Source organism: Nerophis lumbriciformis, linkage group LG18, assembly GCF_033978685.3.
Source record: "Nerophis lumbriciformis linkage group LG18, RoL_Nlum_v2.1, whole genome shotgun sequence".
NCBI lineage: Eukaryota > Metazoa > Chordata > Actinopteri > Syngnathiformes > Syngnathidae > Nerophis > Nerophis lumbriciformis.
In genome coordinates this window covers 23,685,455-23,712,889 of record NC_084565.2, presented here as the reverse complement: position 1 = coordinate 23,712,889, position 27,435 = coordinate 23,685,455, and the positions used below count along the sequence as shown (strand labels likewise).

Genomic DNA, 27,435 nt, shown 5'->3' with positions numbered 1-27,435 from the left:
CTCCAAACGAGCCGATTTGTGACGTTTTTCCCCAGTTGTGATGTCAGCGGATATTTCCATTATGGTAGAACCGACACTGTAGTGATTAAGCTCCTTCTTTTTTTCCTAACATGGCTCACTGGGAGAATACGTGCCCATAAAAACGGCTCATTCTGAAGGAACGGTCAGAAAGTAAAACATCATCTTTGCAAAAAAAAATTGACCAAACAACCACCACTACATGTTATCTAGAGCAGTGTTTTTCAACCTTTTTTGAGCCAAGGCATATTTTTTGCGTTGAAAAAATGCGGAGGCACACCACCAGCAGAAAACATAAAAAAACAAAACTCAGTTGACAGTAAAAAGTCATTGTCGCAATTGTTGGGTATGACTTTAAAGCATAACCAAGCATGCATCAATAAAGCTCTTTTCTCAAAGTAGGTGTACTGTCACCACCTGTCACATCACACCCTGACTCTTTTTGAGTTTTTTGCTGTTTTCTTGTGTGTAGTGTTTTAGTTCTTGTCTTGCGCTCCTATTTTGGTGACTTTTCCTGTTTTGTTGGTATTTTCCTGTAGCAGCTTCATGTCTTCCTTTGAGCAATATTCCCCGCATCTGCTTTGGTTTAGCAATCAAGAATATTTCAGTTGTTGCTATCCTTCTTTATGGGGACATTGTTGATTGTCATGTTATGTTCGGATGTACTTGGTGGACGCCATCTTTGCTCAACACGCTGTAAGTCTTTGCTGTCGTCCAGCATTCTGTTTTTGTTTACTTAGTAGCCAGTTCAGGTTTAGTTTTGTTCCCTCAGCTTCAATGCCTTTTCTTAGGGGCACTCACCTTTTGCTTAGTTTTGGTATTAGCATTAGATACCTTTTTACCTGCACGCTGCCTCCCACTGTCATCTGTATATTGGGATCACAACAAACCATGTTCCGACATCTACAAAGCAATTAGCTATCAACTGATATTGAAGAGTATAATATTGTTACTCTGCCGAGCTCTAGACAGCACCGACACTCAACAACAACACATTAGTTGCAGACTATAATTACTGGTTTGCAAAAATATTTTTACCCCAAATAGGTGAAATGACATAACCTCCCACGGCACACCAAACTGTATCTCACGACACACTAGTGTGCCGCGGCACAGTGGTTGAAAAACACTGATCTAGACTACAAGAAAGTGTTTTAAATTAAGAAAAAACATCATAATATGACCTTTTTATTCTGAAAGTATAGACAATATTATCATTTTGTAGTGTTTCTTCTTGTGTGTGACATCACAGTGAGTGCCATTATCAAACCGATTAGTAACTACTAGAAATGTCCGAATCTCGATCATGGGATCAGATCGGAGGCTGGTATTTGCTTTTTTTTAACTGATCTGTGATCAGCTGCCAAGCGCGGCCGATCTTTACCCTGTGTTAGCGTGTACTGCCAAGTACTGTAAGATTCCTTCAAAAAGGGATGTACGCTCAGGGAGACACATATTCACGAGTTGCATACATTCCAGAATTGTGCCTGTCTTGCCTAAACACCGACTAATATTTGAGAGAAAGCTCCATCAAACGGCTTTGAGGGCAAAACCCAAATAATTTAAATGAGTCAGAAGTAGTTTTTGCTTTTGTTTAGTCATTCTGCATTAGTTACTTTATTTTGCTTAAAAAAATGTATGTAGCATTCAATACCACAAATTTCCTACATCATCTAATTTACAACAAAACTAGCACATTTAAAGGTAAAAAGATAAGCTTCATAACATTCACACTTAAGCGCAAAAATTATGACTAATGTGGTGGCACTGTATTTTTATTTGCACTTTAATTTCATTGACACTTTACTTAAGAAACATATTCATGACTAATTTAGAGTATTTATTTCAGCACAACATAATTGAACATAGTTTTGTTGTACAAACCCTGTTTCCATATGAGTTGAGAAATTGTGTTAGATGTAAATATAAACGGAATACAATGATTTGCAAATCCTTTTCAACCCATATTCAATTGAATGCACTACAAAGACAACATATTTGATGTTCAAACTCATAAACTTTATTTTTTTTTGCAAATAATTAACTTAGAATTTCATGGCTGAAACACGTGCCAAAGTAGTTGGGAAAGGGCATGTTCACCACTGTGTTACATGGCCTTTCCTTTTAACAACACTCAGTAAACGTTTGGGAACTGAGGAGACACATTTTTTAAGCTTCTCAGGTGGAATTCTTTCCCATTCTTGCTTGATGTACAGCTTAAGTAGTTCAACAGTCCGGGGGTCTCCGTTGTGGTATTTTAGGCTTCATAATGCACCACACATTTTCAATTGGAGACAGGTCTGGACTACAGGCAGGCCAGTCTAGTATCCGCACTCTTTTACTATGAAGCCACGTTGATGTAACACGTGGCTTGGCATTTTCTTGCTGAAATAAGCAGGGGCGTCCATGGTAACGTTGCTTGGATGGCAACATATGTTGCTCCAAAACCTGTATGTACCTTTCAGCATTAATGGCGCCTTCACAGATGTGTAAGTTACCCATGTCTTGGGCACTATACACCCCCATATCATCACAGATGCTGGCTTTTCAACTTTGCGCCTATAACAATCCGGATGGTTCTTTTCCTCTTTGGTCCGGAGGACACGACGTCCACAGTTTCCAAAAACAATTTGAAATGTGGTCTCGTCAGACCACAGAACACTTTTCCACGTTGCATGAGTCCATAGTAGATGAGCTCAGGCCCAGCGAAGCCGATGGCGTTTCTGGGTGTTGTTGATAAACGGTTTTCGCCTTGCATAGGAGAGTTTTAACTTGCACTTACAGATGTAGCGACCAACTGTAGTTACTGACAGTGGGTTTCTGAAGTGTTCCTGAGCCCATGTGGTGATATCCTTTACACACTGATGTCGCTTGTTGATGCAGTACAGCCTGAGGGATCGAAGGTCACGGGCTTAGCTGCTTACATGCAGTGATTTCTCCAGATTCTCTGAACCCTTTGATGATATTACGGACCGTAGATGGTGAAATCCCTAAATTCCTTGCAATAGCTGGTTGAGAAAGGTGTTTCTTAAACTGTTCAACAATTTTCTCATGCATTTGTTGACAAAGTGGTGACCCTCGCCCCATCCTTGTTTGTGAATGACTGAGCATTTCATGGAATCTACTTTTATACCCAATCATGGCACCCACCTTTTCCCAATTTGCCTGTTCACCTGTGGGATGTTCCAAATAAGTGTTTGATGAGCATTCCTCAACTTTGTCAGTATTTATTGCCACCTTTCCCAACTTCTTTGTCACGTGTTGCTGGCATCAAATTCTAAAGTTAATGATTATTTGCAAAAAAAAAAAAAAGTTTATCAGTTTGAACATCAAATATGTTGTCTTTGTAGTGCATTTGTCAAGACTTGGTCCGGGGTGTTTGCTTTTCCAGGGTGCAACGGAAAGTTGGCTCGTGCGAGACGGGAATGGAGGTACATGATTTATTTAATATATCAAAAAAGGAATAAATGAAAGCGCGCACAATGGCGGAGAATAAATTATGAAAAAACAAAAAGACTATAAACATGGAACCAAAACTTACTGTGACAAGGGAAATGAAGCAGGATCATAGAGTGTGCAGAAGCATATATGGGGTGCGGTATGGGGTGCGAGGTCGTCAGAAAAACAAACTGAAAAACACTGAACTTAAATACTAGACATGATTAGCGAAAACAGGTGCGTGACTCAAGACGTGAAACAGGTGCGTGACGTGACAGGTGAAAACTAATGGTTGCTATGGTGACCAGACAAGGGAGTGAAAAGACAGAAACTAAACAAAACATGACTTAAAACAAAACATGATAATACAGACATGACAGAACCCCTCCCTTAAGGACAGATACCAGATGTCCAAAAAAAACCAAAGATCAATAGTCATGGGAGGGCGGGAGGGGGACATGGCGGTGGGTCGCCAGACCACGTGTCCCCGTATCCACCGGGGCAGAGTTAGGTGGCGGCGGCGAGTGGAACGCCGCTGCAGCAGGCGAGGCGGGCGCCCAGGGAATGGCCACATTCGTGGCCGACTGGGAGGTGGGCGCACTTGGCGTGGCGGGCGACCAGGTAGCGGCCATATCCGTGGCCGACGAGGAGGCAGGCGCGTCGTCATCGTGGCAGGCGTGGCTTGGCGTGGTGAGTCAGGCGGCGAAGCTCGGCGTGGCGCGTCAGGCGGCGAAGCTCGGCGTGGCGCGTCAGGCGGCGAAGCTCGGCGTGGGTCTTGGTATAGGTCTTGGTCTTGGCATGGCGGGTCTTGGTCTTGGCATGGCGGGTCTTGGTCTTGGCATGGCGGGTCTTGGTCTTGGCATGGCGGGTCTTGGTCTTGGCATGGCGGGTCTTGGTCTTGGTCTTGGCATGGCGGGTCTTGGTCTTGGTCTTGGCATGGCGGGTCTTGGTCTTGGTCTTGGCATGGCGGGTCTTGGTCTTGGCATGGCGGGTCTTGGTCTTGGTCTTGGCATGGCGGGTCTTGGTCTTGGTCTTGGCATGGCGGGTCTTGGTCTTGGCATGGCGGGTCTTGGTCTTGGCATGGCGGGTCTTGGTCTTGGTCTTGGCATGGCGGGTCTTGGTCTTGGTCTTGGCATGGCGGGTCTTGGTCTTGGTCTTGGCATGGCAGGTCTTGGTCTTGGTCTTGGCATGGCGGGTCTTGGTCTTGGTCTTGGCATGGCGGGTCTTGGTCTTGGTCTTGGCATGGCGGGTCTTGGTCTTGGTCTTGGCATGGCGGGTCTTGGTCTTGGTCTTGGCATGGCGGGTCTTGGTGTCGTGAAGCTGCGACTGGCGACACTTGGCGTCGTGGAGCTGCGACTGGCGGCACTTGGCGTCGTGAAGCTGCGACTGGCGGCACTTGGCGTCGTAGAGCTGCGACTGGCGGCACTTGGCGTCGTGGAGCTGCGCCTGGCGGCACTTGGCGTCGTGGAGCTGCGACTGGCGGAACTTGGCGTCGTGGAGCTGCGACTGGCGGCACTTGGCGTCGTGGAGCTGCGACTGGCGGCACTTGGCGTCGTGGAGCTGCGACTGGCGGCACTTGGCGTCGTGGAGCTGCGACTGGCGGCACTTGGCGTCGTGGAGCTGCGACTGGCGGCACTTGGCGTCGTGGAGCTGCGACTGGCGGAACTTGGCGTCGTGGAGCTGGTACCGGAGCTTGGCGTCGTGGAGCTGGTACCGGAGCTTGGCGTCGTGGAGCTGGTACCGGAGCTTGGCGTCGTGGAGCTGGTAGCGGAGCTTGGCGAGGAACTTGGCATGGTGGAGCTGGTGCGGCAACAGGTGCTAGCCTTGGTGCAGGTGGAGGTGGCCTAGCTGGGGGTTGCGGCTTGGCAGGTCGGAAGACTGGTGAGGGCGGTCGTGCTGGAGGCTGTGGCTTGACAGGTCGGTAGACTGGTGGTGGCGGCCGTGAGGGAGGCTGTGGCTTGGCATGGTGATGCCGAGCCACCCCACCAACACAGCTCCCGACCCCAGCCCCCCCCTCAAGGGGCGGATACCAGACGCGCTCCCTGCGGTCTGGAACTCTCTGTAGGGGTGGGCGGGGGAGGGCAGAAATGTCCCCTTTATTTTGGCCAAATTGTTTTGTTTTTTTATCCCCCACCTGGGGTTGTGTGGGCGGTAAAAAAGAAAAAAATTGTGACGGGGGCGGGACTTGAGTCTTGGGGGGCGGGGCATGAGTCTTGGGGTGCGGGGCATGAGTCTTGGGGTGCGGGGCATGAAATTGGGATGGCTGTGACTGACTAGACCTGATTTCTAAAAACATGTTTTGATAATGCTTTATCAAAGACATGGCAGAGTTTTTAGCTGGAGGCGGGTGATTTAAAGAAAAAGTATTGAAACAAAAATCCTGGTCTGTGATGTCATCATGGGGAAGCCGGGCAGACTGCTGCTTGCTTCCGCCCGGAGGGGGCGGGGCTTGTGGGAGCGGCGTGTCCTGCTGGCTCGCGGAAGTCTTTCCTGGCGTCCCTCGCCTTTGGCGGCGCTTCCGTGGCTGAGGTGACGTACCGATCGGCACCAACTTGCCTCCATTCCCCCACATCATCCCCCTGCGCTCCCTGGGGGAAAAGCGCAGCGTCTCTGCCTCCATGGCATGCAGCACCTCCCAAGAAGCCTCATCCAAATTGTCCAAATCGGCCAACTTACGTGCGGAAAAGCGGGTCTGCTGACGACCTACTGTCAAGACTTGGTCCGGGGTGTTTGCTTTTCCAGGGTGCAACGGAAAGTTGGCTCGTGCGAGACGGGAATGGAGATACATGATTTATTTAATATATCAAAAAAGGAATAAATGAAAGCGCGCACAATGGCGGAGAATAAACTATGAAAAAACAAAAAGACTATAAACATGGAACCAAAACTTACTGTGACAAGGGACATGAAGCAGGATCATAGAGGAGTGTGCAGAAGCATATATGGGGTGCGGTATGGGGTGCGAGGTCGTCAGAAAAACAAACTGAAAAACACTGAACTTAAATACTAGACATGATTAGCGAAAACAGGTGCGTGACTCAAGACGTGAAACAGGTGCGTGACGTGACAGGTGAAAACTAATGGTTGCTATGGTGACCAGACAAGGGAGTGAAAAGACAGAAACTAAACAAAACATGACTTAAAACAAAACATGATAATACAGACATGACAGCATTCAACTGAATATGGGTTGAAAATGATTTGCAAATCATTGTATTCCGTTTATATTTACATCCAACACAATTTCCCAACTCATATGGAAATGGGGTTTGTATTTGTGCAATGACAAAGTCCTATCCTATCCTAACATAAACATATTTTTTGTCAGTTATTTACTGATCCTTTCTAATGCAGTGTAATTGGTTAGTATTTATTTTTCCAATCAACCTGACGTAAGCCTCAGGTTTTTGCTTTAAATAATATTTGTGATTAACACATGGTTTTATGTCATTTGACAAACATACAAGATAATTATTGAATATTATTAAAATCAAGAGCAAGATTACCAATTCAGTGCTAAAATTTAAGTGGGACCCTTCTGTTGTGGAAAAGTTGGGGCCCGAGGTCAAATCGGTTAAGAACCCCCGCTATAAAACCTTTTCAATTCTATATCGTCAAAGTATCAGATCAGGACTCGAAATCGGATCAGATCTAAGGTAAAAAAAATGTCGATCTGGACCCTCCGAGTAACGACACTTACATATTAGCTCACATGCAAAGTACAATCCGTTAGCCCAGGGGTCGGCAACCAAAAATGTTGAAAGAGCCATATTGGACCAAAAATAAAAAATAAAAATCTGTCTAGAGCCGCAAAAAACTAAAAGCATTATATACGTGTTGTAATGAAGGCAACACATGATGTAAGTGTCTACATTAGCCTACTATAAAAGGCTGATGCAAATTGTCTTTGACAGAAATGTTATATTTTAATTTCTATTCTACACATTTTTGCAACATTGGAAATCATTATCAAAGTTGAGGCTTCTCACAGGATGAGAACTTCTGAAAATTACCGGCTCAGAATGGCCAAAAGTATAGATGTGTGTGTCCAAGTTTAAGGAAACTGCAAGCTGTCTTCTCCTAATGGATTTATTACAATATTTGCAAGCTGGGTAACGTTTGCTGTGGTCTGGAACAAACACCAATCAGAAATGCAGTCAATATGTCATGAGACATGCAAATATAAAATTAAATACACAAAGTACATAAGGAAATTAAATGAGCTCAAATATACCTACAAACGAGGCATAATGATGCAATATGTACATACAGCTAGCCTAAATAGCATGTTAGCACTGATGAGCTTGCAGTCATGGATTGACCAAATATGCCTGATAATCACTCCAACGAATCAATAAAATCAACAAAGCTCACCTTTTGTGCATTCACGCACAGCATAAAACGTTTGGTGGACAAAATGAGACAAAGAAGGAGTGGCATAAAACACGTCTTTCTGTGGCAGCATCGGAGAAAGTTGTACATGTAAACAAACTACGATGAGTTCAAGGATCGCTGAAATTAGTAGGACAAAACGGTGCTCGCCAAATTCTCTCATCAGTGAAGCATGTATAATGTAAACAGTGGGATTTCTAACAATTAGGAAGGTTTGTGTCATGTTTGTGCTCCTACAGAAAATATATTAAAACAAAAAATAAATGTTTCGATTTTCACACATCTGTGAAAGAGGTCCAGGGAGCCACTAGGGCGGCGCTAAAGAGCGTCGGGTTGCTGAACCCCCGCGTTAGCCCTTTAACTCACCATTGTGCTTTTTCCCGGAAATGACTTTCCTCCGATTTCTCATTGGCTAAAATGTATAAAAGGTTACAAGCCACCTGTTACTTTGACAGACTTTCCATTTTAAATACACCTGCGATGTAGACTGACATTTATTTTGGCCCTATAGTTGAATAGACCTTTGTTTATGTTTCACCCTCGTACATGTGAACACAGCCTGAGAGTCAGGACAGTTAAACACTATGGAAAGAATGATGAAGGTGAGACAATCAAACATTGAGAGAGGCTGAGAACAGCAAACATGCTCAGTGAGAGAGCTGACAAGTGGCCCCCAAGCTTGTTCTCATGACAATTTGGTACCAAATTCGTAACACAGCACTTAGTTATTTAAAAAAATATATAAATATGCATTCATAGTTGCACAGATTTTGCAAAATAGACATTCATTTGTATTGCAACTCATGTTCCAACATTGTCTCACATTTGTTTAATTGTCTCTTTGTGATGTTATGAAAATGACTAATGGGGTAAGTAACTAAGTAACCCATATGGACCCACTTCACCCTCACAATGGGAGATTCCCCCTCCCAAAAATACAAAAAAAAAATCATCTCTTAGGAGGGGAAATGAAAGTGGCTCAAACAAACAAACCTTACATGTGTATTTTGGAAAGAGCCTGCTCTCGTCTTGGCAATGACTGCGGATCACATGATCGGAATCGTCAACATCGTGTATATGTGTGTGTGTGTGTGTGTGTGTGTGTGTGTGTGTGTGTGTGTGTGTAGTGGCGTCGAAGGCTGCGGCTGCGCTAGGAAATTCCACGGGATGCTTTCAATAAGGACGTCAGAGAGCTGGAAAATGAGAACCCGGTGCAGAGTACGTGTGTGTGTGTGTGCTCTGGAAGTCAAGGTGGAAAGTGCATGAAGACCTGTTTGTTTACTACAATATTGTGTGTTCTTGTATTTCTACCCTTCTTGAGACATCAACAAGGAATAGTACCTTCCATATGAGGACCGGGCAACAAGTTAGGACCGAAGTCATGGTCTTGATTGATTGATTGAAACTTTTATTAGTAGATTGCACAGTGAAGCACATATTCCGTACAATTGACCACTAAATGGTAACACCCGAATAAGTTTTTCAACTTGTTTAAGTCGGGGTCCACTTAAATTGATTCAAGATACAGATATATACTATCATCATAATACAGTCATCACACAAAATAATCATCAGAGTATATACATTGAATTATTTACATTATTTACAATCCGGGGTGTGGGATGTGGAGGGGGGGTTAGGTTTGGTTGTTATCATCACTTCAGTCTTCAACAATTGAGAACAGAGAAATGGATATTGAAACAGTGTAGGTCTGACTTGGTAGGATATGTACAGCAAGTAGTAGACATAGAGAGAGAGAGAGAGAGATCAGAAAGCATAAGAAAAAGTATCTACATTTGATTATTTATATTTGATTATTTATAATCTGTGGAGGGTGTTAGTTTAGGGTAGAAGTTGCCTGTAGGTGTACTTTTATTGCGGTTTTGAAGGAGGATAGAGATGCCCTTTCTTTTACACCTGTTGGGAGCGCATTCCACATTGATGTGGCATAGAAAGAGAATGAGTTAAGACCTTTGTTAGATCGGAATATGGGTTTAACGTGGTTAGTGGAGCTCCCCCTGGTGTTGTGGTTATGGCGGTCATTTACGTTAAGGAAGTAGTTTGACATGTATTTCGGTATCAGGGAGGTGTAGCGGATTTTATAGACTAGGCTCAGTGCAAGTTGTTTTACTCTGTCCTCCACCCTGAGCCAGCCCACTTTGGAGAAGTGAGTAGGAGTGAGGTGGGATCTGGGGTGGAGGTCTAGAAGTAATCTGACTAGCTTGTTCTGGTATGTTTGGAGTCTAGATTTGAGGGTTTTGGAGGTGCTAGGGTACCAGGAGGTGCATGCGTAATCGAAAAAGGGTTGAACGAGAGTTCCCGCTAGAATCCTCATGGTGCTTTTGTTGACCAGAGAGGAGATTCTATAGAGAAATCTCGTTCGTTGTTTGACCTTTTTGATTACCTTGGTTGCCATTTTATCACAGGAAAGATTAGCCTCTAGAATGGAACCTAGGTAGGTGACCTCATGTCACCCACTTTTATAGTGAAATCATTGACTTTCAGTTCAAGTACCTCGGAGTCTTGTTCACGAGTGAGGGAAGAGTGGATCGACAGGCGGATCGGTGCGGCGTCTTCAGTAATGCGGACGCTGTATCGATCCGTTGTGGTGAAGAAGGAGCTGAGCCGGAAGGCAAAGCTCTCAATTTACCGGTCGATCTACGTTCCCATCCTCACCTATGGTCACGAGCTTTGGGTTATGACCGAAAGGACAAGATCACGGGTACAAGCGGCCGAAATGAGTTTCCTTCGCCGGGTGGCGGGGCTCTCCCTTAGAGATAGGGTGAGAAGCTCTGTCATTCGGGGGGAGCTCAAAGTAAAGCCGCTGCTACTCCACATCGAGAGGAGCCAGATGAGGTGGTTCGGGCATCTGGTCAGGATGCCACCCGGGGAAGACCCAGGACACGTTGGGAAGACTTTGTCTCCCGGCTGGCCTGGGAACGCCTTGGGATCCCCCGGGAGGAGCTGGACGAAGTGGCTGGGGAGAGGGAAGTCTGGGCTTCCCTGCTTAGGCTGCTGCCCCCGCGACCCGACCTCGGATAAGCGGAAGAAGATGGATGGATGGATGGATGGATGGATGGATGACTTTCTTAAGGTTGATGTGGGACCCAAACAGGATGGATTCCGTTTTACCCAAGTGTATGGATAGCTTGTTGTCAGCGAGCCAGGTACAAGTTCTACAGAGTTCAGCACTGAGGATTTTCTCCACCTGTGACTTGTCCTTGTCTGATACCAGCAGGGCCGAGTCATCCGCAAACAAGAACAATTCACAGTCGCATGCTGATGACAAGTCGTTTATGTATTCTAGGAACAGTAAAGGCCCCAATATACTGCCTTGGGAGACTCCACAACTCACTGAGAGGGGGGGGGGGGCGGGGGGGGACACGGTGCCGTTCACCTCTACCACCTGTTCCCTCCCCTCCAAGTAAGATTGCATCCAGCTCGATGAGGTTTTGTCAATTACGATTGCTCTGAGCTTATCCAACAGTATAGCGTGGTCAACGGTGTCAAAGGCCTTCTGAAGATCCAGCATGACCATGCCGCAGTATTTACCCGCGTCCACCTCATGTTTGATGTGATCGGTCAGATAGAGAAGGCATGTGTCAGTGGAGTGGTTAGTTCTGAAGCCGGATTGGAATTTGTACATGAGTTTATTGGTGGCAAGGTAACCATCGACCAATACACCCAATACGGAAAACCATTACATCTAATAGAGAATGTCTCATTTGCACCCCTGTTGGTGAAATCTATCAAAGATAGGGTGGTCCCAAAAAAGGAAGGATTTTTCAAATTGACTGTCGGTTTTCAAAGTGTTCCCCCTCTGGTCAACATATGAAATCACAAGTGTGTGTAAGAAATTGAAATGCGCCCCCTTTGGCCAGAATTAATGAAAATTAATAAAATAAATATGTATATAGAGACATACTGTAATACATTTAAGTAAATAATGAAGACTAAAAACCAATTACAACAAAAAAAATACTAAAAGGGTTCATTCGATTTTGAATTCTCAAATGCAAATCAGAAAAACTAATTTTGGGCCAATTGTTCTAGTTTTATTTCTGAAACAAAAGTTGGACAACTATTTAATGAGACTTTTTTAAAACAACATTTGGACTCCTGCAAAACAAACATGTTAGCATTATGCTAAAAACATGCTAAACGGGAAGGAAAAGCTAAAATACTGCTTCCGGTTCAACTTGTCATCACACAGATAAACACACATTTTTGCATTTTGGATAAACATGAATCCATAAAAGGAAAACAGCTCAAAATCAAATTTTATGGCAATATAATCCGGCTTCCTCCCACCTCCAAAGACATGCACCTGGGGATAGGTTGATTGGCAACACTAAATTGGCCCTAGTGTGTGAATGTGAGTGTGAATGTTGTCTGTCTATCTGTGTTGGCCCTGTGATGAGGTGGCGACTTGTCCAGGGTGTACCCTGCCTATCGCCCGAATGCAGCTGAGATAGGCTCCAGCACCCCCCGCAACCCTGAAAGGGACAAGCGGTAGGAAATGGATGGATGGATGGATTTTAATGAAAATCAACCCTTTTTTGTTTGTTTTCAAATCTGCCATATATAGTACAAATCGAAAAACACCCTTTGTTTTATGATTTGCATTTCAGAATTGGAGATGGAATGAACAGAAGGGACACGGACCTAAAAGTTTACCTTTTTTTATATTTGCATGCTATGTATATATTATCAATGTTGTAAATACAAATCTTTAAATATCTAGAAAGGGTGGTCCTAAAGAGGTAGGGTATTTTTCAGAGGTCTCAAGAAGGTAACAAATGCAAGAATGTGTGTGTGTGTTCTTGTATTTCTATCCTTCTTGAGACATCAACAAGGAAAAGTGCCTTCCATATGAGGACCGGTGAACAAGTCTTCTTATTCCCCGACAGATCAGGTTCATATGAGGTGTGTTAAGATGTATGGAAAACACTGTACAGTACGGAATGTTCTGCATTAATTGACACATTTGTGTTGTTTTTATGAAGACTGTGTCTTCTGATTGAACGACTGTATCTGATTATGAGTCGAGTAAAGGGCATGATTTACTGCTTACGTTTCTTTTTAAAGATTTAAAGAGGCACAAATCATTGTCTGAGAGCTGGCAGTAATAGCCGTTGCCGCCCTTGACATGAGTCAACCGCAGCCAGCGCCTTCAAAACTGTCAAAGAACAGTAGATCAAAAAATGTATAATAAATATCAAAACCAGGCCAACTCTGTCCTGTAGTACCATAGTCAGCCTCAGGAGACAACAGTGAGTCCGGAGGGGAAGCGCATCCGAGCTTTGCCCTTACTTAATATTGTTCTTAGGATAGTTGTTTTCTCATTAGAAGTTTTTTTTTCACTATTATAAATAAGTTGTGGCTTTGATGCTAATGAGCTGTGTTTGTCCACGCCTGTGTCCGACAGCTCCCATGTCTGTAGCTGATAGTGGAAGATCTCCGGGCTTCATTTTAACATGTGTAGCGAAGGCTTTTATTATTTTTTTACTGCTGTCGAATGATCTTTTTATTTTTTTTATTTTTTTATTTTTTTTTAGTCAGATTTATATTACTGTATTTTTCGGACTATAAGGCGCACTTAAAATAATTGTTTTCCCTCAAAACTCAACAGTGCGCCTTATAACCCGGTGTGCCTAATGTACGGAATAATTCTGGTTGTGCTTACCAACCTTAAAGCTATTTTATTTGGTACATGGTGTAATGATAAGTGTGACCAGTAGATGGCAGTCAAACATAAGAGATACGTGTAGACTGCAATATGATGGCAGTCACACACGAGATATGTGTAGACTGCAATATGACTCAAGTAAACACCACCAACATTTTATATGTTCCATTGAAAATATAGAACATTACACACGGCGCTCAAAAATCTATCAAAATGTTTTAGTACGACTTTGGTAAGCTATGAAGCTGCACCGCTCAATGGATTGTACTGTGCTTCAACCTACGAGTATTATTATGGTGTGTGTATAAGGTAAGACATATTATCGGGCGTTTTGTTTCGTAATATTATGCTACTTTTCTTACCTTCTGGTACCTGCTGATTTGTAAGTCCTGAAAAATTGTGCAGGTCCGCCTTTGTAGTCCGTGTCGACCTCGGAGTTAAGTTTATTCTTTTTCTCTATCTTCTTGTTTTGGGACATTCATCCTCCGCTGTTACCATTTCTAATATAAAGTAGTGTAAAGTTCTTACTTATATCTGTCAGTAAACTCGCCATGAAAGTGCTAAAACATACCGGTGTAGTGAGGTAACATTATTCACCCAAGGAACTTTAGTTATTAGAGAGTTGTTGCACTAGTGAGCCACGGATGAGGAGATGCTGCTCCGTTATTGATTTAAGTAAAGTCTGAATGTCATTAAAACAGTTAGCTCCATCTTTTCACACTTCTTCCACTCCCGTAAAACTCATCTATGCAACATTTTGACCAAAGAACCACCATTAACATGTTATCTAGACCAGTGGTCCCCAACCTTTTTGTAACTGCGGACCCGGTCAACGCTTGAAAATTTGTCCCACGGACCGGAGGGGGGGTATGGTATTTTTTTGTTTGTTTTTTTGTTTGTCATAAAAAAATACAATCATGTGTGCTTACGGACTGTATCCCTGCAGACTGTATTGATATATATTGATATATAATGTAGGAACCAGAATATTAATAACAGAAAGAAACAACCCTTTTTTGCGAATGAGTGTGAATGAGTGTAAATGGGGGAGGGAGGTTTTTTGGGTTTGTGCACTAATTGTAAGTGTATCTTGTATTTTTTATGTTGATTTAATAAAATTAAAAAATAATAATAATTTCTTGTGCGGCCCAGTACCAATCGATCCACGGACCGGTACCGGGCCGTGGCCCGGTGGTTGGGGACCACTGATGTAGACCACAAGGAAGTGTTTTACATTTAGAAAATAATAATAATATGACCCCTTTTAATGCGCCCTATAATCCGGTGTGCCTTTATATATGAAAAAAGATCAAAAATAGACCATTCATCGACAGTGCGCCTTATAATCCGGTGCGCCCTATGGTCCGGAAAATATGGTAACTTAAATTTAAATTAACTTAAAAAGACCCCATTATTAGGACACAAATGCAATTTTTAATTCTGCTGCTTAATATTAGTTAGGAATCCTTTCAAGTGAATATCATATGGCCATACAAATCCCCATTTGCACCATTGTCTGTCATGTCTGTGTAATCATGTTTTGTTTTAGTCATGTTTTGTTTAGTTTAGTTATTGGACTCTTTAGTTTCTGGCTTTTCACTCCCTTGTCTTGTTTCCATGGTTACCCATTAGTTTCACCTGTTCCACGTTTGGACTCATTGTGCACTCTTGTTTGTCACCATAGCATCCCATTAGTTTTCACCTGCCCTCACGACTCACGCACCTGTCTTTAATCATGTCACTATTATTTAAACCCATTGTTGCCAGGAAGTCTCCCTGGCGACATCATACCCCTGACTTTCTGCTTCTCACTCTGTTTACCTCTGCGCACTTCATGCCATGTCAAGTAAGTTTTTTCTATTCATGCCACAGTTAGCGACTTTTGTTCATGTCCATAGTTTTTTGCCCACGTGCAAGTCTTTTTGTTTCGTTAGTCAAGTTTGTACTTCCGCCTTGAGCGCGCTTTTTGTTCCTTTGTTAGCGTAAAATAAATAATGTCTTTACCTTCACGCCTTGCCCGCGCCAACTTTCATTTGCATTCCGGGAAAACAAACCCCAAAGTCCAAGTCTTGACATTGTCACATGAAACGTGAATAATTGGGGGTGCACTATCCACTTTAACCGCCAGATGGCAGTAAAGTGTTAAATACGTTAAAACGTCTTTTGTGGCAATTCCAACTTTGACCACAGCGTCAGCTGCTGTATAGAGTCGCACTTTCCATCATTTTCAGCAGACTGCATTGCAAAACAATCAACCCCTTTCTTCCTTTCATTTGAGATCCACCCAGGAATAGGGCCATATGACTCCCTTCCCTACTGTAATTCACTTCTGGAACATTTTGGGGTACTCTGCCATTTGCATTAAGACGCTGTTAGAGAAAGGGAATAACTTAAAACAATGTACAGTATGCAGATGTACTTAGATGTGAGGTTTTTTTCTGCACAAAAAGGTACGTCCAGTCAGGAAGGTGTAGGTGTGCAAGAGTGGACAAAGATGGATTTTCAGCCTGAGTCACTTTATACACATGTCGTATAGTTTAATTACCCTAAGTAAAAACTCCTGCATTGGACAGATGTAACTAGAGAGTGTTCTGACCTCGTTGCCGCTTTTTCCGACTGTTTTTGTTCTCCACTCTGAACTGGTTACTGTGTATGCACATTATTGTATTGGCATAGTGTGGGGGTCAGCAACCCGCGGCATGCGGCTCTTTAGTGTCGCCCTAGTGACTCTGGAGCATTTTGAAAAAAGGATTGAAAATGAAAAAAGATGGGGTATTTTAGTATGTTTTTTGTTTGAGGACAAACATGACACAAACCTTCCCAATCGTTAGAAAGCCCACTGTTTAATATGTTTGTGTATACTTCACTAATGAGAGTATTTGGTGAACACCGTGTTGTCCTACTAATTTCGGCGGTTCTTGAACTCACCATAGTGTGGACTGTGACGCAACAGTTTGTTTACATGTAAAATCTTCCACTCCTCTGTCTCATGTTGTCCACCAAACATTTTATGCTGTGCGTGAATGCAAAAAGGTGCTCTTTGTTGATGTTATTGAGTGCTAATCAGGCATATTTGGTCAGTGCATGACTGCAAGCTAATCAATGCTAACATGCTATTTAGGCTAGCTTTATGTACATATTGCATCATTATGCTTCATTTGTAGGTATATTTGAGCTCATTTAATATCCTTTACTTTTATCCTCTTTGTATATAATTTAGTTTTGCGTGTCTCAGGACTCATTTTCTGTATGTAATATTGGCTGCATTTCTGATTGTTGTTTGTGTGCCATGTTGTTACAGACCACAGCAAACATTACTTAGCTTACCAAAGATTGTAATAAATCAATTAGAAGAAGACAGCCTGACGTTTCCTTTAACTTGTACACACACATCTATACCTTTGGCCATTAAAAGCCAGTAATTTCCAGGAGTTATCTCACCTTCTGAGTAGCCTCTGATTTACTAACGGTTTCTAACAACAGTCATTTTGATAGTAGGCTATTATAGCTAATATAGACATTTACATCATGTGTTGCCTTCATTATAAGACTTATAAACGGCTTTTCATTTTTTGCGGCTCCAGACAGATTTGTCTTTTGTATTTTTGGTCCAATATGGCTCTTTCAACGTTTTTGGTTGCCGACCCCTGGCCTAGTGGTTGTGCAATGCATAACACAGATTTTAGTATATTACAACTCTATTCTTTTTATGGGACTACGTCATACTTGCCAACCTTGAGACCTCCAATTTCGGGAGATGGGGGGTAGGGGGGTTGAGGTGGGGGGGTTTGGTGGGAGCGGGGTTGTATATTGTAGCGTCCCGGAAGAGTTAGTGCTGCAAGGGGTTCTGGGTATTTGTTCTGTTGTGTTTATGTTGTGTTACGGTGCGGATGTTCTCCCGAAATGTGTTTGTCATTCTTGTTTGGTGTGGGTTCACAGTGTGGCGCATATTTGTAACAGTGTTAAAGGTGTTTATACGGCCACCCTCAGTGTGACCTGTATGGCTGTTGATCAAGTATGCCTTGCATTCACTTATTGTTGTGTAATAGCCGCATATACTATGTGACTGGGCAGGCACGCTGTTTGTATGGAGGAAAAGCGGACGTGACGACAGGATGGAGAGGACGCTAAAGGCAGTGCCTATAAAGCACACCCCCAATACTGTTGTCCGGGTGGAAATCGGGAGAAATTAGGGAGAATGGTTGCCCCTGGAGATTTTCAGGAGGGGCACTGAAATTCGGGAGTCTCCCGGGAAAATCGGGAGGGTTGGCAAGTATGGACTACGTGGACGCTTGCATGTTTATCACTCAAAACATGGCTAAGACACACACAGGAAATAAATATTGAGTTGGCTATAATAGCTTGCACTCCTCTGGTAACACACGTGTGTTCATTATGTCGTCTTATTCAGTGGTCCCCAACTTTTTTGTAGCTGCTGACCGGTCAACGCTTGACAATTTATATTTATTTTTTATTTTTTTATTTCTTGTGTGGCCGGCCCGGTGGTTGGGGACCACTGCTTTTATTGACTATACCGGGGGTCAGCAACTCGCGGCTCTCGAGCCACATGCGGCTCTTGAGCCCGCCCATAGTGGCTCCCAGAGCATTTTTAAAAAAGGATTGAAAAGTATGGTTTTTGTTTAAATGTAAAAATGTGTAAAATAAATATTACATTTCAACATTTTTGTCAACGAAGATTTGCTTCAGCCTGCGACACATAGTCATTTTGATAGTAGGCTATTATAGCTACCGTATTTTTCGGACTATAAGTCGCAGTTTTTTTCATAGTTTGGCCGGGGGTGCGACTTATACTCAGGAGCGACTTATGTGTGAAATTATTAACACATTACCGTAAAATACCAAATAATATTATTTAGCTCATTCACGTAAGAGACTAGACGTATAAGATTTCATGGGATTTAGCGATTAGGAGTGACAGATTGTTTGGTAAACGTATAGCATGTTCTATATGTTATAGTTATTTGAATGACTCTTACCATAATATGTTACGTTAACATACCAGGCACATTCTCAGTTGGTTATTTATGCCTCATATAACGTGCACTTATTCAGCCTGTTGTTCACTATTCTTTATTTATTTTAAATTGCCTTTCAAATGTCTATTCTTGGTGTTGGGTTTTATCAAATAAATTTCCCCCAAAAATGCGACTTATACTCCAGTGCGACTTATACTCCGAAAAATACAGTAATATAGACACATCATGTGTTGCCTTCATTTTAAGACTTACATACGGCTTTTCATTTTTTGCGGCTCCAGACAGATTAGTTTTTTGTATTTTTGGTCCAATATTTCAACGTTTTGGGTTGCCGACCCCTGGACTATACGATCAGGTTCTTAAACTCAGACGAGCCCTGTGATGACTTTTTGTGCATTTGAAGAGAGGCAATGGCAATCACTACTTCCATGCAGGTGTTCTTCCACGCCAAAACCATCCAAGCATGCCATTATGGGCCTTGTTGGAAGAGTCTTGACCAAATTGTCCCCACAAAGTTACAAACCCCGTTTCCATATGAGTTGGGAAAGTGTGTTAGATGTAAATATAAACAGAATACAATGATTTGCAAATCCTTTTCAACCCATATTCAGTTGAATGCACTACCAAGACAACATATTTGATGTTCAAACTCATAAACTTTTTTTTTTTTTGCAAATAATAATTAACTTAGAATTTCATGGCTGCAACACGTGCCAAAGTAGTTGGGAAAGGGCATGTTCACCACTGTGTTACATGGCCTTTCCTTTTAACAACACTCAGTAAACGATTGGGAACTGAGGAGACACATTTTTTAAGATTCTCAGGTGGAATTCTTTCCCATTCTTGCTTGATGTACAGCTTAAGTTGTTCAACAGTCCGGGGGTCTCCGTTGTAGTATTTTAGGCTTCATAATGCGCCACACATTTTCAATGGGAGACAGGTCTGGACTACAGGCAGGCCGGTCTAGTACCTGCACTCTTTTACTATGAAGCCACGTTGTTGTAACACGTGGCTTGGCATTGTCTTGCTGAAATAAGCAGGGGCGTCCATGGTAACGTTGCTTGGAGGGCAACATATGTTGCTCCAAAACCTGTATGCACCTTTCAGCATTAATGGTGCCTTCACAGATGTGTAAGTTACCCATGCCTTGGGCACTAATACACCCCCATACCATCACAGATGCTGGCTTTTCAACTTTGCGCCTATAACAATCCGGATGGTTCTTTTCCTCTTTGGTCCGGAGGACACGACGTCCACAGTTTCCAAAAAAAATTTGAAATGTGGACACGTCAGATCACAGAACACTTTTCCACTTTGTATCAGTCCATCTTAGATGAGCTCAGGCCCAGCGAAGCCGACAGCGTTTCTGGGTGTTGTTGATAAACGATTTTCGCCTTGCATAGGAGAGTTTTAACTTGCACTTACAGATGTAGCGACCAACTGTAGTTACTGACAGTGGGTTTCTGAAGTGTTCCTGAGCCCATGTGGTGATATCTTTTACACACTGATGTCGCTTGTTGATGCAGTACAGCCTGAGGGATGGAAGGTCACGGGCTTAGCTGCTTACGTGCAGTGATTTCTCCAGATTCTCTGAACCCTTTGATGATATTACGGACCGTAGATGGTGAAATCCCTAAATTCCTTGCATAGCTGGTTGAGAAAGGTTTTTCTTAAACTGTTCAACAATTAGCTCACGCATTTGTTGACAAAGTGGTGACCCTCGCCCCATCCTTGTTTGTGAATGACTGAGCATTTCATGGAATCTACTTTTATACTCAATCATGGCACCCACCTGTTCCCAATTTGCCTGTTCACATGTGGGATGTTCCAAATAAGTGTTTGATGAGCATTCCACAACTTTATCAGTATTTATTGCCACCTTTCCCAACTTCTTTGTCACGTGTTGCTGGCATCAAATTCTAAAGTTAATGATTATTTGCAAAAAAAAAAAAAAGTGTATCAGTTTGAACATCAAATATGTTGTCTTTGTAGCATATTCAACTGAATATGGGTTGAAAAGGATTTGCAAATCATTGTATTCCGTTTATATTTACATCTAACACAATTTCCCAACTCATATGGAAACGGGGTTTGTAGAAGAGGAGGTGACACGATACACAAACTAACCATAAATATTTATCTTCAATAACCATGTTATTGTTCCTCCTACCTCCTCTGATCTTTTTTTAATTCTAAAACACGTCTGGTTAAATCCTCAATACTTTTTACACATTCTCTAAACCTCAAAGTTGTTTTGCGGTTTGTGCCTTAAAGTCAGTTAAGTAAGACCAGACGGGATTTCAGTGTGCTATTCTGGAAAAAATGTGCTACCCAGGCTGTCGTTTGGTGCTCCATGGCATCGAGTGGCGGATAAAACTTTGCAGCTTTTCAAAGCCAAAACCAGCAGGGACAAGCGATGGGCCAAACATCCAAAGCTCAAATGAGACAGGAAGCTTTGTGATTTGAGAATAAGAAAAACTAATTTAAAAACGCAATTTGCATTAAATTAACTTACAGCTTGAAACACTTTTATCTTTATAAATCTATAAACGTCCCATTCTTTATGCCTCTATGTACTGATAGCCATGACTAAATATCTGACAACACAAATGAGTACACCTGCAAGGTGGTAAATGTGTCAAGGTCTAGGGCTGCATGAGTGTTGATGCCACAGAGGAGCTGTGGTTCATCAAACTAATTTGTACAGGTTCACTGTGAGGTGTCCTCACCTGTGTTGCCAGCGATTTGAACAATAATGGCTGTGAGTTGACTAGAGTTGTACGGTATACCAGTGCTATTATTAAAGTACTGTGGTACTAATACAAAACCCAAAACCAGTGAAGTTGGCACGTTGTGTAAATCGTAAATAAAAACAGAATACAATGATTTGCGAATCCTTTTCAACTTATATCCAATTGAATAGACTGCAAAGACAAGATATTTAATGTTCGAACTGAGAAACTTAATTTGTTTTTCCAAATAGTCATTAATTTAGAATTTAATGGCAGCAACACATTGCAAAAAAGTTGGTACAGGGGCATTTTACCACTGTGTTACATGGCCTTTCCTTTTAACAATACTCAGTAAACGTTTGGGAACTGAGGAGACCAATTTTTGAAGCTTTTCAGGTAGAATTATTTCCCATTCTTGTTTGATGTACAGCTTAAGTTGTTCAACAGTCCGGGGGTCTCCGTTGTGGTATTTTAGGCTTCATATTGCGCCATACATTTTCAATGGGAGACAGGTCTGGACTACAGGCAGGCCAGTCTGGTACCCGCACTCTTTTACTATAAAGCCACGCTGTTGTAACACGTGGTTTGGCATTGTCTTGCTGAAATAAGCAGGGGCGTCCATGATAACGTTGCTTGGATGGCAACATATGTTGCTCCAAAACCTGTATGTACCTTTCAGCATTAATGGTGCCTTCACAGATGTGTAAGTTACCCATGTCTTGGGCACTAATACACCCCCATACCATCACAGATGCTGGCTTTTCAACTTTGCGCCTACAACAATCCGGAAGGTTCTTTTTCTCTTTGTCCCGGAGGACACGACGTCCACAGTTTCCAAAAACGATTTGAAATAGCAATGTGACAATAGCATGTTTATGCGAGCAAAATATATTTGTCTGTGATCAAAATGTGCCTTTGCGACCTAAAAGGCACAACCATATATAAGTCAAAATGACGCCACGCACGTGTTTATTATGGGCGAGAATTTTGGCACTATTCTAAGGCAATAGCCAGCTCACTCAAAAGCATGCACCACCTGTTTGTAGAAAGTGTTGATGTAACACACACACACATGCACACACTTCCCTCAGGAGAAACTCAGTTCAAGAAGCATTAGCTAGGAATGCTAATTGAAACAAACAGCTCATGGTTCATTTGTAAGGTGGGAACGAGCTGTAATTGAGACTTCTAACTGTAAGCGTGTGTGTGTGTGTGTGTGTGTGTGTGTGTGTGTGTGTGTGTGTGTGTGTGTGTGTGTGTGTGTGTCTGTATGTGTGTGTGTGTGTGTGTGCGTTCTTGTATTTCTACCCTTCTTGGTACATCAACAAGGAAAAGTACCTTCCATATGAGGACCGATGAACAAGTTAGGACATAAATCATGGTCCCAATACGGAAAACCATTGCATCTAATAGAGAGTGTCTCATTTGCACCCCTGGTGGTGAAATCTATCACAATTAGGGTGGTCCCAAAAAGGAGGGATTTTTCAAATTGACTGTGTGTCGGTTTTAAAAGTGCTCCCCCTCTGGTCAACATATGAAATAACAAGTGTGTGTAAAAATTTGCAGTGCTGCCCCTCTGGCCAACATATGTAATAACAAGTGTGTGTAAGAAATCAAAATGCGCCCCCTTTGGCCAAAATTAATAAAAACAATCAATATTACTTTTTAATGCAAAATTTGTCCTATAAAATTCTGACTTTTATCACAATATTGCCTATTTTTTGTTGTTCTTGTAAAATAGTGAAATATTTTGAGTAAAATTATGATTTTTTTCAAGTACAATTCCGATTATTATAATATTGCCAACATTTTTAAGTTTTCTTATAAAATTGTGACTTTTGTCAAGTAAAACTACGACTCTTTTCATAAAATTGCCAAAATTCAAAGCTTTTTCTTGTACAATTGCAACTGTTATTGAGTAAAATTCCAACTTTTATCATAATATTGCACAAATGTTTAATTTTTCTTGTAAAATTTTGACTTGCGTTGAGTAAAATTAAGACTTTTATCATAATACTGCACAAATGTTAAAATTTTCTTGTAAAATTTTGACTTGCGTTGAGTAAAATTACGACTTGTATTATACTACTGCCAAAATTCTAAGTTGTTCTTGTAAAATTGTGACCTTTTTCTTGTAAAATTACAACTCATTTTTCACAAGTGTTTTTATTTTTGCATAGTGTGTATATAATATTAATACAAATACAAATCTTTATATATCTAAAAAGGGTGGTCCTAAAGAGTTAGGCATTATTTGCAGGTCTCAAGAACGTACAAATACAAGAGAGAGTGTGTGTGTGTGTGTGTGTGTGTGTGTGTGTGTGTGTGTGTGTGTGTGTGTGTGTGTGTGCGTGTGTGTGTGTGTGTGTGTGTGTGTGTGGGTGTGGGTGTGGGTGTGGGTGTGGGTGTCGGTGTGTGCGTGTGCGTGTTAAAATGCATAAACAAATCACTTGTCCATGCCAAAGGCCTTGGAACCATCGTGTGGATTTGAGTGCAGACAAAAGCAAACAAACAATTATTCTGTAGTTTTCCTCACCTGCACCAAAGGCGAAAAAGTAGGACTGGTTGGGGTTCCTCTGCAGCAGGGCGGACACGCGGCGTGCCATGCGCTCGTTGCGCTTGTAGATGAGCTCCTGGCGGAAGTAGCTGTCAATCTGCTGGGCCGTGGTGCGGTCGTGAGCTGGCAGGGAGCTGTTGATGAAGTGAGGCAACTGTCAGGGAAAGAAATGTTTCAAAGTTATTGAGGTAAGGCATTTAAAACAGGCACGTCTCAATATTGTACTGTATTGAACCGAATACAAGACATTTTTTTCCATGAAAAAATACTTATTTTTTGTATTTTTTTGGCCCTCAAGTGACACAGATCGGACATTTTTTTTGCCAGTCCAAACTCTCCAGAGTGCTTCAAATCTGACATTTTCGCATCAGATTTGGGCCACATCAAATGTAACTGCAACCTCAACAGGAACGCGACCTGTTCACAGTAGGTTTCATCAGAAAGCCCAACGCCGGGCTTTTTTGTTAGCACATTTACTGATGAAGTGTAATTGTCGACATAGCTGACTTTTAATTGCATATCGAGCAAAGCTAGTTAGCTTCTCTTGGCTTGTTGTGGATCTGAGATAGTTCTTAACTACAAACCCCAAAGCCAGTGAAGTTGGCACGTTGTGTAAATCGTAAATAAAAACAGAATACAATGATTTTCTAATCCTTTTCAACCTATATTCAATTGAACAGACTGCAAAGACAAGATACTTAACGTTCAAACTGGAAAACTTTGTTATGTTTTGCAAATATGAGCTCATTTGGAATTTGATAACTGCAACATGTTTCAAAAAAGCTGGCACATGTGGCAAAAAAGACTGAGAAAGTTGAAGAATGCTCATCAAACACTTATTTGGAACATCCCACAGGTGAACAGGCTAATTGGGAACAACAGGTGGGTGCCATGATTGGGTGTAAAAGCAGTTTCCATGAAATGCTCAGTCATTCACAAACAAGGATGGGGCGAGGGTCACTACTTTGTGAACAAATGCGTGAGCAAATTGTCAAACAGTTTAAGAACAACATTTCTCAACAAGCTATTGCAAGGAATTTAGGGATTTTCACCAGCTACGGTCCGTAATATCATCAAAAGGTTAAATAAATCTGGAGAAATCACTGCACGTGACCTTGGATCCCTCAGGCGGTACTGCATCAAAAACCGACATCCGTGTGTAAAGGATATCACCACATGGGCTACGAGTTCACATTTCAAATTATTTTTGGAAACTGTGGACGTCATGTCCTCCGGAACAAAAAGGAAAAGAACCATCCGGATTGTTATAGGCGCAAAGTTCAAAAGGCAGCATCTGTGAGGGTATGGGGGTGTATTAGTGCCCAAGGCATGGGTAACTTACACATCTGTGCTGAAAGGTACATACAGGTATTGGAGCAACATATGTTGCCATCCGAGCAACGTTATCGTGGACGCCCCTGCTTATTTCAGCAAGACAATGCCAAGCCACGTGTTACAACAGTGTGGCTTCATAGTAAAAGAGTGCGGGTACTAGACTTGCCTGGTACTAGTCCAGACCTGTCTCCCATTGAAAATGTGTGGCGCATTATGAAGCCTAAAATACCACAACGGAGACCCCTGGACTGTTGAACAACTTAAGCTGTATATCAAGCAAGAATGGGAAAGAATTCCACCTGAAAAGCTTAAAAAATTGGTCTTCTCAGTTCCCAAACGTTTACTGAGTGTTGTTAAAAGGAAAGGCCATGTAACACAGTGGTAAAAATGCCACTGTGCCAACTTTTTTGCAATGTGTTGCTGCCATTAAATTCTAAGTTAATGATTATTTGCAAGAAAAAATAGTTTCTCAGTTTGAACGTTAAATATCTTGTCTTTGCAGTCTATTCAATTGAATATAAGTTGAAAAGGATTTGCAAATCATTGTATTCTGTTTTTATTTACCATTTACACAATTTGACAACTTCACTGGTTTTGGGTTTTATAATAAATAATAATTGTATTTATAAACTAAACAGTCAGCTAGAAAAAAACCGATGTAGTCCATTTTGGCCTGCAGTATAAACAGACAAAAAGACAATTGGTCTTATATTTGGAAATGTATGGATGCAAACCAACAGGTGACATAAATTTCAGTCCCCACTGCTTATTATATTCCTCCTTTATTAATCATTGCCTCTAAATAAAGGGACATATTCATATAAGTATGAATTCTACAACGTCAAGGGGCTCCTGACTTTGGAGATTTGACTGTAAATTGCGATACTTCATGTATTGCCATTTGGTCAGACACTAAACCAATATCTAAATTCTAATTAGGGAAGTCCCGATCAAAGTTTCTTTTAGTTTCCAATTCCATCCGATTTTTTTGGCCTCGGATCCGATTCGATTTCGAGCCCCAATCCGATACTTTGACAATAGATTATAGAACTGAAAATGTTTTATAGAAAAAAAAAGGAAACACAATAAAACATTTTTATAAAGTTTATTAGTGAATGTAAAATTTGCTAGTATTTTTGTCAATCAGATGATGTAATAAATTTGTGATATTACATGCTACATACCGTTTATTTAACAAAATAAAGCGGTTTGTGCACAATAACTAAACAAAAGCAAAAAATACTATTGGCTCCTATTTAAATCATTTGGGGTTTGCCCTCAAAGCCTTCCTGTATCCAGAGACTTAAAGCCTGAATTTGTAAACAATAAAAAAATATAATTTGTAATAATAAAAAAAGGAGAAATATCTGCCTAATCACTTTTGTCTTGTTTATATACAAATACTATAGTAGGTATCAATTTTATCGACATCTGGCTCGATCACACATTTTTCGGAGTATAAGTCGCACCTGCCGAGAATGCATAAAAAGAAGGAAAAAAAACATAAGTCGCACTGGAGTATAAGTCGCATTTTTGGGGGAAATGTATTTGATAAAAGCCAACACCAAGAATAGACATTTGAAAGGCAATTTAAAATAAATAAAGAATAGTGAACAACAGGCTGAATAAGTGTACGTTATATGAGGCATAAATAACCAACTGAGAACGTTCCTGGTATGCTAACGTAACATATTATGGTAAGAGTCATTCAAATAACTATAACATATAGAACATGCTATACGTTTACCAAACAATCTGTCACTCCTAATCGCTAAATCCCATGAAATCTTATACGTCTAGTCTCTTACGTGAATGAGCTAAATAATATTATTTGATATTTTACGGTAATGTGTTAACAATTTCACACATAAGTCGCTCCGGAGTATAAGTCGCACTGCCCAAAAATGCATAATAAAGAAGGAAAAAAACATAAGTCGCACTAGAGTATAAGTTGCATTTTTTGGGGAAATTTATTTGATAAAACCCAACACCAAGAATAGACATTTGAAAGGCAATTTAAAATAAATAAAGAATAGTGAACAACAGACTGAATAAGTGTACGTTATATGAGGCATAAATAACCAACTGAGAACGTGCCTGGTATGTTAACGTAACATATTATGGTAAGAGTCATTCAAATAACTATAACATATAGAACATGCTATACGTTTACCAAACAATCTGTCACTCCTAATTGCTAAATCCCATGAAATCTTATACGTCTAGTCTCTTACGTGAATGAGCTAAATAATATTATTTGATATTTTACGGTAATGT

At 41.5% G+C, this 27,435-nt stretch overlaps 1 protein-coding gene across 2 annotated transcripts in view; it reads right to left on the bottom strand.

Annotated features, from left to right (window-relative positions):
• The window catches only part of trabd2b (TraB domain containing 2B), a 228,874-nt gene that overhangs the window by 35,412 nt on the left and 166,027 nt on the right, over positions 1 to 27,435 (bottom strand). For both annotated transcript variants that reach the window (XM_061978565.1, XM_061978566.1), the window contains exon 4: positions 23,803 to 23,977. In XM_061978565.1, coding sequence (XP_061834549.1) covers positions 23,803 to 23,977 — 175 coding nt within the window. The remainder of the gene's footprint in view (positions 1 to 23,802; positions 23,978 to 27,435) is intronic.